The sequence below is a fragment of the Stegodyphus dumicola genome, chromosome 9 (genome assembly GCF_044657685.1).
Source record: "Stegodyphus dumicola isolate Sdum_Otavi_A_Nest chromosome 9, ASM4465768v1".
NCBI classification, from domain to species: Eukaryota; Metazoa; Arthropoda; class Arachnida; order Araneae; family Eresidae; genus Stegodyphus; species Stegodyphus dumicola.
In genome coordinates, this window is record NC_140776.1 from 171,767,415 (window position 1) to 171,784,727 (window position 17,313).

The 17,313-nt window shown below is 33.9% G+C and overlaps 1 protein-coding gene across 6 annotated transcripts in view; it reads left to right on the plus strand.

Moving 5' to 3' along the window:
• Positions 1 to 17,313, plus strand: part of LOC118203248 (very long chain fatty acid elongase AAEL008004-like) — a 138,950-nt gene that overhangs the window by 98,360 nt on the left and 23,277 nt on the right. For all 6 annotated transcript variants that reach the window (XM_085824344.1, XM_085824347.1, XM_085824348.1 and 3 more), the window contains one exon: positions 11,401 to 11,591. In XM_085824344.1, the coding sequence (XP_085680470.1) occupies positions 11,401 to 11,591 (191 nt within the window). The remainder of the gene's footprint in view (positions 1 to 11,400; positions 11,592 to 17,313) is intronic.

The following is a 17,313-nucleotide window of genomic DNA, read 5'->3' on the forward strand; positions in this document are numbered from 1 at the left end:
TGGTTTAGCGAATTCTGATGCTGATAACAGTTATGAATCTGGAGAAGTAGATGCTTTCTCTAATGTTGGACAAGGTTAAAAAGTTCGACGAATAGAAAATTAAGTTAAGGTAATAAAGATGATTTAAATAAAGTTCTTTCAACAACGAATTCTCTTGATCCTGCAATTCAGTTCACATTTGAACTTGAGACTTGCAATTCTCTTCCATTTTTCGACATTCTGGTCACACGTAACACATCCAACTTCAGTACTTCGGTTTACCGTAAACCTGATCATCGGTTTCCACGACACTTTAAATCATGTCATCCGACTAAACAAAAGTTAGCTTCATTTTATTCCTATGTTTTCCGTGCTCTTCAAATTTGCTCCTCCAAACTATCCCTTAATGAAGAACTAAATTATTTAAAAGCAATAGCTATTGACAGGGGCTTTTCACCCAACGTTATTAAGTAAGCAGTTAAAAAATTCTCATCTCAACACACTAAAAGGCACACTCTTGTTTTAGGAGATTATTATTCGTTCTCTCATCAATAAAATTCCGAGTTCCATACTCAAGGACCCCATTCCGGATATGAATTCCTGGGGTATTTACAGGATTCCTTGCCAATGTGGTTTAATTTACATTGGTCAAACTAAGGGAGCCTTAAAATTTCGCGTTAAGGAACATGAGGCATATATTAGAAAAAAAGAAACACTTCTGTTGCCCAACATTGTTGGTCCGAAAATCACACATTCAATTTTTCTGCTGCCAAAATTATTCAAAAAATATCTTCCATTGGTGAACTAAATTTTCTAGAGGCATTTCACGTTCAAAAAAATCTTTCTGTTCTAGTTAACGACCCTAATTCCAATCCATCTTTGCCTTCAGCCTTTAAAGAAATTATGTTTTAGTTCTGCTTTCATCAACAGATGGCGACAGTAGCTTATCTCCTGTCCAGGCTTTCTTATCTTATCTAATCATTATATCCTATCTCCTTCATTTGCGCTTTTGGTGGTGGTTCGGTAAAACCACCGAAACTAGTCCTGTGAAAATTTTAAAACATAACGCTGATTTTTGTTGTTTGAATTCTGAATTAGTATTTATTTGGTGTGTTATTGTGTCTTAACTAAGTTAAGGACTAAACTTTCTCTTATCTCTAGTGCGTATCGGAGCACTTGTTCGTGAAAGAAATTTCCTTCTTTTATATATATATGTGTGTGTGTGTGTGTGTAAGATGTAACAAACTACGATAGCTGTTTAAAAAAAATAATTGGCTACCTCAAAATTAACGATTCTAGATTTGGAGATCTCCCACTAAATTCCTCTGTTTTCCTAAATTCGAGATTTTTCTATGTTATGTAATGCTACTGGAAAAGGGCAACTAAAACTAATATTAACCAATCATAGCTTGTTTCTAGAATCGCACTTACTTTTGTATAAATACCTCTGGAGAGCTAACTACGTCATTATTCTGCTAGCTTCTACATTGCTAATATCTTCCCGCTTCGCTTCTTTAAAGTACCTGCGTCATTCTTTTTAAAAAACCAATGTGTATAATAAATTATCGTGATTGTATGATTAAAGAGTGTGTTGTCTAAGAGGAATAATTAGAACTTGCTTTAAAATCATTACATATATATTGTTACGAAACACCCTGCTGCGGTAAGATAGCTTCCCCGCAAAGCGGGTTTAGAGTTGCTGGAAAGTGACAAGGAAACGCAGGGCTGCCATATTTGGCGCGAAATTGGCCATTTGGAGACATCTGGAGAAAAAATACGCGATGTGCATAGACGGATCGAGAATATTCTAGAATTAATTTTTTCCGGTCTTTCCGCGAATGTTCTCGAAGGCAGAACAAAAGCTATAAATACCCTGCACGCGGAGTCGTAGTTTTCCGTGGAGAGTATCTTAGAGAGCATGTTGACTTGTTCTGTCGATGGCGACAAGAAAGAAAGTAGTGTCTTCAGTTCAGAGATTAACTCGAGAGTGATCGACCGTGTCGGAAGCTGTACTTTAGTGCCTTGCCGTGAAGCTGTCTTCACCGTTACAGCCTGATAGCCTGAAGGCTGTGTTGCTGATTGTTTCAGCGTTTTTATCGTAGTTTTTTGACGGCTATAAACGTGTCTTTGAAACTCTCCTCTGCAATACTGACGAATAAATTGTGTTTTGATTCTTCAGCTAATGCTGTCATCAATCAATCCAAATCCACGAACTCGTAGAACACAACAATATATTTAGCAATGTTGATGGCGTAGAAAGTTGATCCACAATGAGCAACTTGGCAGCGACGACAAATTAATTATTTATCCTTATTTTATTTTAAAAACATGCTGCGAACACAAACAACTTGGTACACTACATGTGCATATATCAAATCAAAATTTTTACATGTTTTTAATAGCTCTATAGTATAAGGAGATGAGCAGGCAGGAATCCGGCTAGGCAAACGTCTAGAGAGAAAGTAACATGTGTTCAGAATGAAATCTTAATTCAGAATGAGTTAGTTTCTGTTCTTAGTGCATTTAGTTTCATTTACCGTGCATTAGTTCACAGTTGCAATGCTTTAGTTTACAGTGTTTTCAGGGTTTTAGTTCCATTTACATTACCAGCGTTATGTAGGAGTCCTAAGACATAGATTAGTCTCGAAATGACGCAGCGCAGAAAACGATTACTATTTTTACTATTTTTAGAATAGAGGCACTATACCAAGTTAAAATTAAGCATCAAGGGGCTATTGTAAATTTAAATTATAATTTATCTTTACATATTTTTCTTTTATTTTTCTTACATCTGTCTACCTATCTATAAATCTATATATATACTTTTACGAGATGTATATATAGATATAATGCGTAAATGGAAAGCACTGCAGTTTCATTATTTAGATTGCAATTAGCGGGCTATGGCTAAGGTTCCCACCTCTCCCGGAATTGAGTCCTGAAAATTAACAACTCCGGGCTCCCGGAAGGAATTTAAAATAAATATTACTCTCCCGGAATATCAAGTTTCTCGAAACTAACGACACAATGTTCACGGAAGAATTGGTTGAGAGCATCGAAAATCACACGACCGCGCACAGCACCCAAAGAACGTCTATGTCGATACATATTCTTTACAGCAGCGACCTACGGTGAGCGGTGAGTAAGCGCCTTACGGGATGAATCGTGGTTTTATGCCGGCGTGTCGAGCGCATGCGCACTCATCTCCCCTCATCCTCATTTAGTCCGCAGTTAGCTAGCTATCTACAAACAAGTGCGTATTTTGAAATTATTGAAATGCTTTCATAAAAAAAAAAAAAAAAAAAAAAAAAAAAAAGACAAAATATTCGACGTCCTTTCAAGACAAGTGGTTAACTGAATTTGATTAGCTTATGAAGAGAGACAACTTTCACGGAGAATGTAAAGTATGTCGCAAAATGGTTAATATTAAGTACGAGGATGTTAGAGCTTTAACTGTTCATTCCCAAAGCAAGAAACACCACCCGTTAAGGGGACTCATACACCTTAAAACCCATTAGATCTTCGAATAGGTGATTGTTGCAAGAATTGGGATAACTTATTTATTTTAAAAGCGATTACTTCCAACTTTTTACAGCTCACTGCATAATATACCTGCTTTCTGAAATAGTCATCAGAAATTTTGTGTTGCCACAAATATTTTTAGAATTTAATCCGCTTTGTGACAACATTTTTCGTCATGTTTCCACCTTGCGCGCACAGTTTAAGACATTCTGTTGCATAATTTAATTCCATATTTAAAATATAGCTTTTATAACATTTGAAAACGACTGTGAACCTAAAATTCTAAAAATTTCATGTTAAATTTTTATTTTATTTGGAGTTGAGTTTATAAAATGTATTTTATTAAAAAAAATTGTAATGTTTTCGTCCATAAAATTTTTTAATATTAAAATATTTATCATATTTTTAGTTCAGTTAGAAAATAGTGCCCATATAAAGAATTCCATCAAATTTCAAGTATGTACCTTTAGCCATTTTTAAAATATCGTGCGCGCAAGGTGGAAACATGGCGAAATATTTTGTCACAAAGAGGATTAAATTACAAAAATATTTGTGGCAACACAAACTTTCTGGTTACTAGTTTCTAAAGCAGCTACGTTATGTAGTCATCTGTAAAAGGTTGAAAGTAATTGCTTTTAAAATAAATAAAATATCCCAATTCTTGGAACAGTCACATATTCGAAGATCATGAGGGGTTTAAGGTATATGAGCCCCCTTAATATTGAATCGGGATTCTTCGCAATCGGTTTGGAACTTTTTCGTGAAGAAATCTTCAGAAGAACAGGACAATATATTAGAAATTGAATTATTTCAGTTTAACATAGGGTTAAGCACCATCACACTTTTAATAGCCAGGATGGCACAAATTATATAGCACTCTATTTCCAGATTCTTCTTTGCCAAAAACGATGTCTTGAGGTAGAACAAATGTGCAAGTACTTGCTCCTGCAGCTCAAAAAATACTTTTAAACGAGATTTTTTCAATTCAACTTTTTGTCCCTTCTCCCGGAAACTTTTTTTTTTCCCTTTCCGGGATTTTGACAGCTATGACATGGCAGCTCTAGCTATGGCCAAAGCAATATTTATGTATTGAAAAACTGAAAATAAAATAAACTGTTAATTCAGTGCCCTGTACGCATAGTTGCTAGCTGCGAAAAGCCAAAATTTATGAGTTCTACGTACACCTGAAAAGAAGTACGTAAAAACATTTCAGTATGAATGAAGTCAGCTCATTCTTTCCAAAGAACAAACAATTCATATTTAATTTTTTTGTTCCCAAAGCAGGAAATAAAAACTTCGGACACTTCAAGTTAATACACATACGTATGACGTATTGGTTTACATTTAACGTGATATAACAACCTTTTCTCAATATTAACAAAAGAATTAAAGTGGCAATACCATACTGTATCAATTTTCTTAATCTGAAACAAAACACTTGACAACAGCAGTTTTTTATTTAAAATACTGAAATTAACGAAACATTTTCGATATATAATGACGTCACAGCAAATTGCATGCTTTCTTTTACGTCAGAACAATACCTTATTTAATGTTTGGCAATGATATTTTTAGTCCAAACGGATTTGAATCCCGAAGGACTATTAGTTTCGTTTTGGCATTTTGCGTCGGACTCATAAATGTCGGTTCACTTTTCAAACTGTTGCCACAAAATGTTAGAGTCCTGCATTATATTTGAAGAAATTAAATAATGAAAAATCTGCATAAATGTATGTATATTTCTCGTATTGTGATAAAACAACGGTACATAGAGTCATCGAATTTTGAATAACGTAATCCTCCAACGAATATGAGCATGTGGAAGACCAAATTTGAAATTTGAAATTTGTTTTATGATCGATTTCCTATTTTTTAAAACTTTGACGAATTTTTGATTAACAAACTCAAGGATTTCAAAGCGAGCAATGGCAACGTTGTGCAGAAAAAACATTTTTATCTCCAGCGCGTGAGTCTCTGTATCGGAAATTCTAAAGATATGCTCGTTTTAAAACTATTTTGCGATATTGCTGTTTCACTGGATCTTATGGTTTAAGTGCGAGGAACATGATATTTAATAAAGAAAGGTAACACACAAAATGTTAAAAAACGCCCCTTTGGACGTAATTTAAAATCTGAAACATTTCAGATTTTTTTTTTTTTTTATTTCATACATTGTAAAAAGTGCAATATTTTTATTCACAAACTGTACGATTTGGAAGCGAGCAGTGGCAACACTTTTCGAAATAAAGCAGATTTTTATCAATAGCGTGCGAAACTGTTGCCACGAGGATAAATGAAGGCGAAGATCAGCGTTTTCAATTAATCAGCGTTTAATTTCAATTAATATCTCTGCTGATTAAAGTCGTTACGAAGATAAGAATGGTCGAAATGGCTTCCGCAAATTTTCGGAATCCGGGTTACCCCTCTCGAAACTCAACTCTTCCAGAAGAGATAAGGCCACAAACAAACAGATTTTAGTAGTATAGTTGGTTATTTAATAATAACTAAGAATTATCAATTTGTTTCATGACAGAAACAGTAAAGATATTACTATTACCTGAATATTTTGCGAAATTTTTATTCTTTTATGTTTCATTACCTAGTCGAATTTTATTATTTTTATATTTTACCAAATATACTGAAGAAACAGACTACACAAATCTGACACAAACATAAAATAATTCTAGCTGGAAAAAAACTGTTGTTTTAAAAGAACACATTAAAAGAGCTATCTGTGAGAAATGAGAAATCATCTCTTAAACGATCACTAAATTATTTTTCAGTTTGTTGTTGTCTGTGGCTTCATCAAGGTCACAGATGATCCAGGAACAATAGAATGTTAGTACACATATTCAAAAGAAGCACACTCTTCGCGTCAGGTAATTACAATCAAACAATACTCTAATTAGCATTTTGCTTTAAAAACATTATCTGAGTCAATTCTTTGCTGTCTTTTGCTTTCGTTACCTTCTGACGGCTGAGAGCAGAGAACTCATTTCATTTGTATTTCGAATGGCAAGTATACTCTAGTCACGTGACATTTCAAGGCTGAATATTCCCAAGTGCATGCACTGAATAAATAACGAGCACTATCAACAAACCGGTATTATTGACCTAAACCTGCCGTATAGAATAAGGAATTCGATAGAGAAGTTCTGATGGAATAAGATTAGCTGCTATTTTTTGTTAATGCTAGACGTTAATATTTACCTTTTAACTAACTGCTTTTATCTTGCGATATCTCTATGATCATAGCTGCAGTTAGAATAAAACTAAATTTACTTGCAAAAGTTCTCCACCCGTTCTTCATGCATTTTCATGACTTAGGATGTTACGTACCGTTACCTAACCTTACAAAGCATTTATTATCCGTTCAGTCCTACATCTTTATTTTTATATCTTCCGCGTAAACTGACAAATAAATAGCCAGCTGTCGTATTGTTACCATCAGATATTAGATAGCATTTTTATGCTTCAAATTTTCAAAAAGTATTGCTTTAAAAAATTTAGAAAAAATGGTCTTCAAGTCTTCCATCTTTATGTGATTATCTAGTAAATAAATCAAATTTCAAAGCATTTCAGGATTTGGAAATACATTAAAGAAGTAACTTGTGAAATCTAAACAATTTATCTTTTACTTATAAATGATTTAGATATTTAATTTATCTTAACTTATTTGACTCTTAAGCCAAGGATATACTTTATTTGCTTTAATGGATGCATGGAATAAAACGTAGAATAAATTTATTCATACACATTTTAATATATAGTGGCTGGTCTGAAGGCACATGGAAGTCTTTTATCAAACGAGTATTAAACCTGTAACTGCCTATCTGCTTGTGTTGTACCCCAGTCCATCCATGAATCATAACTAATACCACTTTACGTCCTCCAGACAGTCAATACCAACCTCTTTGGAAACTTCATGTACATTGTAAACAATGCGTTTTTCAGAGTTTTAAACGAATTATGGAATGTTTTTGAATTTCTAAGCAGCCTAAGTATAAATTTTAATTAGCTGTTTAAGAATAATCGTAATTAAAATACTTCTGAATTTCGCAGGAAAATAAAGAACCAAGTCAGTAACATCAACTAATAATGACGAGTAATTCTGCAAAATCTGCACTTTTTATCATTGTATTCTTACAGATAAAGCCTTAATTAACAAACTCTCCCTGCAAAAGAAGATTTATTTACCAGAAGATTAATTTATCTACTAGTTTTTCCCCAAGACAGCGTGTTCGAAAGAATGCACAAATTGCCCAAGGGCAACACAGGCAAATGTACAAAATATCCTGACCGCTGTGTCATTTTAATCATGCAGCGATGCCTTCTTTTTTATTTTAATTTGCATGTTCCTAGGGTAGGCATGTTAAACTTGCGGTACTTGGCTCATTTTTATACTGCTGCCTCTTCTGTCTGAGAAAATAAAAAAATGTGAAATTATATCTTGTAAGGTTTATCCTAAGTTCTTACCCTTTAGTTAAAATTACTTTCCTATCCCTTCTAATTTCAGCTTACAAATTTCCGGCCAGAGTGTGTTGTTAGAATCGCGGTTAAATGCAAATGAAGGAAGAGCAGTATTTAAAGTTAAAGAGAAGTCAACTGACTTAGTTAAAGAGCTAGAGATTCTGACCAGCTCGCGTTCGCCTTTTGAATACACTCTCTCTAAGCTATTTCTACGCTCGGCCGTATTTCAGGCCCTTGATAGATTCGCCGTTTAGTTAGCGTTTAACCGTTTGCGGCACAGTGTGTCCGGTCTGGACATACCTAAAAATTTCCTTCTATACGCACAGAAAAGTTGAATGAACAAGGATTTATAGGTTACTATAGGTTTCTCTGAACCTTCTTTATTTATAGTAGATGGCAGCTCAGCACAAACCAGTCCATATATTTTATCCATGTTTAGTTTATTAAGACCCTCATTTTTCAAAGGAAGTTTCAAGATTTTGTTTAGGGTATAAAAGGAATTGTTTGAAAAGAAATTTCTATGTTATTTTTTGGCTGTATGTTAATCTCCTTATTCTATATTAGTTTTAATTTTTTACCTTGAAATCTTGCCTAAAATCAAATGGTGAACCCTAGGTGCGCCCAGACCGGGCTCACCGATCATCTAGGACAACTGAGAATCTGTATTCTTTGTTTCTCCGCATCTCATCGGTCAGTTCATTGACAACAATGGTCGTTTCAGCACTCTTTTCGAAGCTCTATTCAATCAGTGTGCCACTTTGAGCACACGCACAGAATTAAAAAATTAACTGCTATCTTGATAAAATTTTGCTTGTGTACTCCTCTAGGCCTAATTAGACTGCCTTTTTTTTTTTAATCGAAACGCCGACTTTAAAAGGTAGCGTGCCGGAAATGGTTAAGGGGCCAATTCCTGTAGAAATTTGATAGCTTCGGTTGTTTCCTTTTAGCTAAGTTTTATTTCTTTGTATATCTTGAGTTCAAGCCCAAGTGGAGGCTTTTATATACGTCCTGAGAAAGGGCCAACTGTGAACTTATGCAATAAAGGTTAATCAACCCTTCTCAGGTTCACGTTTCCGTCTACTGAACTAAAGCGATTATTCGCTTACCAGTTCTCAACGTTCCACGCATTTGGCTGTAAATTCTAGGTTGGTATATTACAATCTTGTTAATAAAAACTAGAACTACACTGAATATCGAGACGTATCACACTTAGGGAAAAGAGGACACTTGAGACGATATTTTTATAAGCATACTTTTTTAACCAAGCATGAAAAACTGGCAACCTAACTAAAGATGGCGTCAACGAAATTTCATTGCTACTGAACTCTATTGAAGCAAAAATTCTGTGAAGTGTATTGTTACGAATACTTTCCTGCAGGGCTGCTAAACAGCCGCAAATTTTGCATCCTACGTGATTTCTCTGTTTAGTAATACGTGTCAGAATGAATAGCTTTTCTCGTGAAAAGAAATAGTCTCCAACATAATCCAGGTTAACAGACAGTTCTCTGACCTCTGTTCTGAAAACGGCTAGTGCAAGCAGCTCGTCTCTAAACATTTAAAAGGTTACTGTGTGTGGGGGGGAATACAAGGTTTCGGAAAAGAAACAGCAGGTATTCATTTGCTGTGTGGATTTTTTTTATGTTCTTTCTGTTCATTTTGAAAGAACTGCAATATCATGTAAAGTGTTTTGTATTTGCTCATTTTTACATTCATTACTACGTCATAAAATATGAGCAAACTGGTGTTTTGTTTGTTATTGCCCGCACTTTTATATACTGATAACTATTCATCTCACTTGAGATACTGCCTTTGACATGCTTGTTCTAGAAAAACGTTGTTATTCCCAAAAGAAGGACGGATAGGACCCGGCAATCTAAATTTTAACTCAGTATTAGTTAAATTGAAAATTTAATATGGACAGAAATGTTCAGCATCAAGGTATTTAATCATCAGTTTTTAGGATAACAGACACTTTGTAAGGAAAAGGCATTATATCCTCTTCCAGAAAGCCCAGACCAAACCGCGCACGAATTTTACCTGTGCGTTTTCGCTGAAAAGTCCTGCTTTTGCACTGAAGAAGGACATGCGTGGTAGATTTTGTTTCAGTCATTTACTGAAGATCGTAACTATTTGAAAGAAAGAACTCATTTGCCTGACGTCATATTGATCCTACCAGCATAGAACACTTGTTGGTGGCTTGTTAGCTTTGATTGAATCGCTATGTAGTAAACAGAAAGGGATTATATTGCGTCATATAAAAAGTCTTCGAACTTCTTTGCCACTAAATGGTATCGATGCCTATATATCCGGCAACAGAAACTCACCCGATTGTCTCAAACAAGCATGTGCTTAAAATGTGACATTCAGGTTCCATTTTTTGTGAAGATAGTTTTCTAATTCGTTGTTCCTGTAGAAAGTTATACTGATTTGAAAATGAGTAAAATATCTGAAGAAATACGCTATTTGATGCTTTTTTACTATAGAAAAGGTAAAAACGCCGGCAAATCATGCCAAAAAATTTGTGATGTGTACAGTAAGAATGCTGTGAATGAACGAAAAGACCCAGGAGTGGGTTGCTCGAATCCGTTCCAGAAATTTCGATGTCGAGATTGGAAGGGAATTGTCCATTATGAGTTGCTGCAACCTGGTGAAACCATCAATTCGATCCTGTACTGTGCAAAAGTCGACTGTTTGAACGAACCAGTCCAGAAAGGGCGACCACAATAGGCCAACAGAAAGGGAGTTATGGTCCATCGTGACAATGCGCGGCTACGCACATTTTCGATGACTCAGAACAAATTGACGGAACTTGGTTGGGAAGTTTTGATGCACCCATTGTATTGCGGAGACTTTAGACCACCTGAATACCATTTGTTTCGGTCTCTGCAAATCTCTCTTGATGGTGAAAAACTGGCCAACCAAAGCACCGCCGAAAATCACTTGGCCAAGTTTTTCGACAATAAACCACAGCAGTTCTACACCGATGGAATTATAAAGCTACCCAAAAAATGGCCAAAGGTCATAGAAAATAATGGTAAGTTAAAAACTGGTCTTCAATAAAGAAAATTGTCGTTCAAAAATATACCAGAAAAACGCGGAGACTTTTTATATGACCCAATATATACTGATAGATCACTGATTTGAATCGCTATGCCGTAAATAGAAAGGATCACTTCTACTAGAGAAATTCTATAAAATATTCTGCAAAATAACCTATTATGCTAGCTTTACAGAACTCATTATAGAATATTATATTTTTCTTATAGCGGAATAGTTTTCAAAAGTCACCATGTAGATAAACATAACGTAAATTTCAAACCAAATATATATATAAGAAAAAGACTGTTTCCTGCTTAGAGTAATTGCAATATATTTTACATTTATTATAATATTTCTGTATTCAGCAACATATGTGTTCTTAATTTCTAGATCCCATCGTTCGGGAATGGTTCTTGATAAAGAGCAACTTCTGGCCCATTTTCCTATGTTCCATGTACCTGCTTACTATCAAAGTGATTGGTCCATCTTTTATGAGAGACCGAAAGCCATTTGAACTCAGGAAGACCATGATGGTTTATAATCTTTTTCTCGTCGCCGCTTACGCTACCTGTGTGTCCATAGTGAGTATCACAAATTTTGTCATAACTTTGTAAATCCATGCAAGCTTAGAAGTCATCTAATATTTGCAGTTCTTCACATTTTGAAATTCAGTTATCATATACGTATTAATGTTATTATACATTTGTAGTGTCTAAAACGTGCTTTGCTATAAATGCATAAAGGTGTCCTTATTATAGACATAACAATACCGTTGCCTTTAATGCAAGAAATAAATGACAAGAACTGTAGGTTTTGCTTTTTAATTCCCCGAATAAAAATATTTACATTTTACAAAGCAAATTTGGTACTATTCAGTTTTGAAGACTATAAAAAATCGCCAAACTATTGATGATGCCAGTGCTTCCAAAACCAATTGCGGCAATCCTAACCCAAGAAAGGAAGTATAATAGTAAATAACTATCTAAGATTGATGTTTTAATTTGGACGAAAGGTTATTTTAATATAATACATTTTTATTATTATAATTTATATGAAAAAGGCTAACTATAACTGAATGGGAGCATAAGAGTAAATAACTATTTCAGATCATTATTATAATTTATATAAAAAAAGGCTAAACATAATTGAATGGATGTTTGCATCGCTATTTCGCTACCGAGTTATCGCTAAAGCATTATTTCATCTCGTTGGTTCAAACATAATTTTTTATAATGAATGATGCCTTTTCTTTGAAAAATTCTATTGCAGACTTTTCGTCATGGGCAAATCCCAAATTGTTAAATCCATAGGATATCAAAAAGGGATATGGTACTATTCCATTTTGAGGGCCGTAAAAAAACTGCAGCGAAAATGTATGCGCAAAAGCGACTAATCTAGCAAACGCGCAGATTTAACAGCGTGCCAAATCTAGCGTACGCGCTGATTTCAGATTGCGTAAGTTTATATAGTTCTATATTTCTTAAGACGCCATTGAAATACTAGTTTAATTTTTAAATCCTTTTTTGATATCTTATGGATTTAACAATTTGGGAGTTGCCCATGACGAAAAGTCTGCGGTAGAATTTTGCGTGCAGAATCACCCACTGCTTGACGCGATTTTAAGAATTGCACATACTCGGTATCCATGTACACATTGACTTATTTTAACTTTAAAAAAATCTCAGAATTGCACAAAAATGGCATTGCGCACACCTTTGATTTTATCTATGTACACATCGACCTATTGTCACTTAAAAAGTAAAAGATAATTGCGAAAAAGTCAATTGCTTTTACCCTTGTAAAAAGCGGCAAACAAATAAGTGGCCGATTCTGCACTTTACCGAGAATGTTTTCAAAGAAAAGGCATCATTCATTATAAAAAATTATGTTTGAACAACCTACGAGATGACGTTATGCTTGGTTACAGCCGAAAACATCGCGGCAAAAACATCGCAGACGAAAACGTTGCGGAGAAAACAACGCAAGGCGAAAACGTCGTGCTACAAAACATCGTGGGAGAAAACATCGCAAAGAGTAAACATCGCAGTTCTAAAACATCGTGGTACAAAACATCGTCGTCGAAAATAAAGCGGTTCGAAAACTTCGCAGTTTAAAAACATCGTCGTCGAAAATATCGTGGTAAAAAATAAAGTATCTACAAATCATCGCATGACGATAACATCGCAGACATGCTTTTTTCAGGCTTTAATAACTATAAATGCATATTCCCGTAATGATTTGTGAGCGCAAGATGGAAAGAAGGATAATTTTTACTTTCATATTTTTTATTAATCAATAAATTTTTGCTGAGAAAATATAAAGGAAACTTAAGCATAGAAAATTAATGCAACTTATAGCACTTAATAGAATTTTAAACCGACATACTAGTTAACTAACAGAGGTCATTAATAAATCATTTTTTATAAAGTTTTTACTGGTAATTTTTCATGAAAAGTATAATCTATAAGTTGCATTTAATTTTCTATGCTTAAGTTTCCTTTATATTTTCTCAGCAAAAATTTATTGATTAATAAAAAAATGTGAAAGTAAAAATTATCCTTCTTTCCATCTTGCGCTCACAAATCATTACGGGAATATCCATTTACAATTATGAAAACCTGAAAAAAGCATGTCTGCGATGTTATCGTCATGCGATGATTTGTAGATACTTTATTTTTTACCACGATATTTTTGACGACGATGTTTTTAAACTGCGAAGTTTTTGAACCGCTTTATTTTCGACGACGATGTTTTGTGCCACGATGTTTTAGAACTGCGATGTTTTCTCCCACGATGTTTTGTAGCACGACGTTTTCGCCTTGCGTTGTTTTCTCCGCGACGTTTTCGTCCGCGATGTTTTCGCCGCGATGTTATCGGCGGACACCTTATGCTTTAACGATAACTCGGTAGCGAAATAGCGATGCCTTCATCCATTCAGTTATGTTTAGCAATTTTTATATACTAAATTATAATAATGATCTGAAATAGTTATTTACTCTTATGCTTCCATTCAGTTATGTTTAGCCATTCATATATAAATTATAATAATAATAAAGTATTATATGAAATTAACCTTTCATCTAAATTAAAACATCGATCGTAGATAGTTATTGCCTTTTCATGTATTACCATAAATACGATTTAGTTTCCCTTCAGATAGCCATCCACGAACATATCCCTTTCCCTAAACAAATAGCCCTCACGTGCTTTGTGTCATTTTCTTAAAACTTTCATTAATATCAATAGAACAAATGGTTTAAGAGTTCTGTGGAAGAAGAATTCATTTTGCGTGTTTAAGAATCCTTTGATAAAGAAATGAATATGAATTTTTCACCTTAATCTTTCCTCTTGCGCTTTATTTTGATTACCGTATATACCCGCGCATAAGTCGAGAAATTTTGGACAAAAAAAAAGACTTCAAAGTGGGGGGGTCGACTTATACGCGGGGCCGTAAAAAATTAAAAGAATCGGAAGTTCAAAAATTTCTTTATATAATGCAGTTGTTTTCTTCCCGCACTCAAATTGGACGACTTATCAAATAAGTCACTTACTTGAAGTAATTTCATGACTTAAATTATGTGACGAACTAATTACAGAGTTTCATACTTTAACTAGAGTAATTTTCGATTAAATCAAAGAATTTTCGGCCCCGAACAACCGATCAATATCGAGCAATAAAAAAGTTTCGCCAACACGCCAAGGAAAGAGAAATGAAGATAGTTTTTACGTACGTATAAGTCTTTATAATAGTTATTGTTTTATTGTTCATTCATGAAATACTTTTTTAACAGGCGTACACGTCAAAATTCAAAAAAAATAGCCCACGCAATAACTGAACAGTTTTGAATATTTCTTTTAACTTTTAAAAAGGGAAAACGCAGATAGATTTTACGTACGCGAATCTTTTCCGGAACAAATTCTAGAAGGTTACTATATACGATCATTTTCGAATCTGACCATGAATCGGACGTTGAATTACTTTGATTTTGTTTATTTACCAAGGTATTTTTATCGTATATTTACTTTTTTTTTCTCAGATGATTTTGAATAAATGTAGTACTTGAAAAATTTTTTTCGAAGTTTCTCGATCGATTTCGGAAGTGGGGGGGTCGACTTATAGGCGGGTTTCTTATTTTCTACGAATTGTTTATGTCGAAGTGGGGGGGGGTCGACTTATACGCGGGTATATACGGTACTTTTACTAGTAGAAGCCATGTTTACACATTAGATGACGCTCTAAAATTATTTCTGATGTAAAATACTCCTTATTTTGTACTTAAAAAGATTCCCTTCTTTAGAAAAGTTGGTCAAAAATATTTCTCCTATTGAATCACTCCGTTTTTAATTTATATTCCATGTACCAAAAATAAGCAAATTTTATCATTAAAAACTTCTTTGCAGCTAATTTTACATTCATTTAATAAAGGAAATAGCTGCGATATAGTCTATAAACGCTGTAAGGAAGAGAAATTATGCTATCTTGTTGTCGTGCAACTCAATTTGACGAGGAGAAAGTATAACCTTGAAGCATTTTGCACGTCTAGACGCAATTATAGATTGCCTTCAAACTTAAACTTTATTTACCGGAAATATCACCTTGAAGTAATTGACACCTTTGAAGGTGAACAATTGCGAAATTCGTACTTATATTAAATATGTACATTTTTTATGGAAATTATATTTTTACGCAGCATAAAAAACACACAGTCAAACAAAAATCTGATGTGTACACCACACGGATTCCCTGTACGCCTGCTAAATTGTAAACATTTTTGCTGTACGTTATTTAAACCTATTTAATTTAAGAAAGATACGATACTCCAGTTCTTAAAATCCTTACAATGCCTGTGATCATCTTGATAATTAAAAAGCCTTTCCTTTTTAGAACAACAATAAACTATTTCATATTTTGTAAATCTTTAAGGAATTTTTGATTAACAATTTCAAAGATACGACGCGAAGAGTGGCAAAACTATGCGGAATAATTTTTATCTCCAGTGCGGGAGAGTATCTATCGGAAATTCAAAAGATTTGCTGTTTTCAAATATTTTGTGATTTTATCTTTGAATTTAATTTTATACCGCGGAAGGGCGGAGAACTTGATATTTAATAAATACAGTTAGCGCATAAAACGTTAATAAAAAAATCTGATGTGTACACCACAGGAATTCCTTGTACGAAATATTAAATTATACGCATTTTTTCTTGCATTTCGTTTAAACTTATTGGATTGAATTAAGCCTACTTCGCCGGCAGCGCATAAACCACAATAGAATAAATGCATTTTTTCAAATTCACTCTACTTGTTTACCATAGCGACACTCTGACGCTAGGTTCACTTAACACTATTATATTTTGTCCATAATTTAACTCAGAATGCACAAAATTTATAACATTTAAAGAATTATCTAGTCGTTGCCACATGTTCTATTCAAATACTATAATAAAGCTAGAACGATGTATAAAAGAAATTCAGCAAACAAAACAAAAAAGAAACAGTTTCTCACAGACGATTCAGTATTTCTCATTCAGTTAATTCAGTTCTCACTTCGCGAGAAGGCAAAAATACATAAAAACTCAAAATATCTGTATTAAAAATTGCGAAGTAAATCTTAAAAACTTATTTCCTCGAAAAATTCCAGAAAGGATTAAGCATGATTTAATTCGCAATAATAAATGAAGGCGGTATCTTTGTTGTTGCGAAACTATGTTTCTCTAGATTGGCAACAAATCCACTATTCTTTTGTTTCAAATGTAAACAAGCAATGGCAGCCATCAAAAACATTATTAAGCTTAGCGACACTTAAAAACTTTTAAATTGTTGATACTTTTAGATATATTGCATACACCTTTACTAAAGGCATAAAAACCTTAAACGAAAGATAAGAACAACATAATTCAATCATTTTTAAAGCAGAAAAATGTACAATTTACAAACATATAAGAGTAAAGAAACTGAGATCACTGAGCCGGGTAGCAGAGTGGATATATATATATAAATATATTTATATAGGTTTGGTGCGACCGATTGCAACCAAAATACGAGGTGCACATCTTCATGTTATAGTAGTCCTATATACAGAATTTCAACGTTCTGAGGCGACTCGTTTTTGAGTTATGCGAGATACGTGCGTATATACGTTCGTACAGACGCCGCGAAAAATTCTCTTGAGAATTCATTTTAAAGCAGTTTTATAACTTTTTTGGGGAAAAGCGTCTTTTATTCTGTCCTTACGTACAGATATCACGCAAATACATCGTTAAATTGCACTCGAAAGCGGTCAAAATGTATATTTTTGTTGA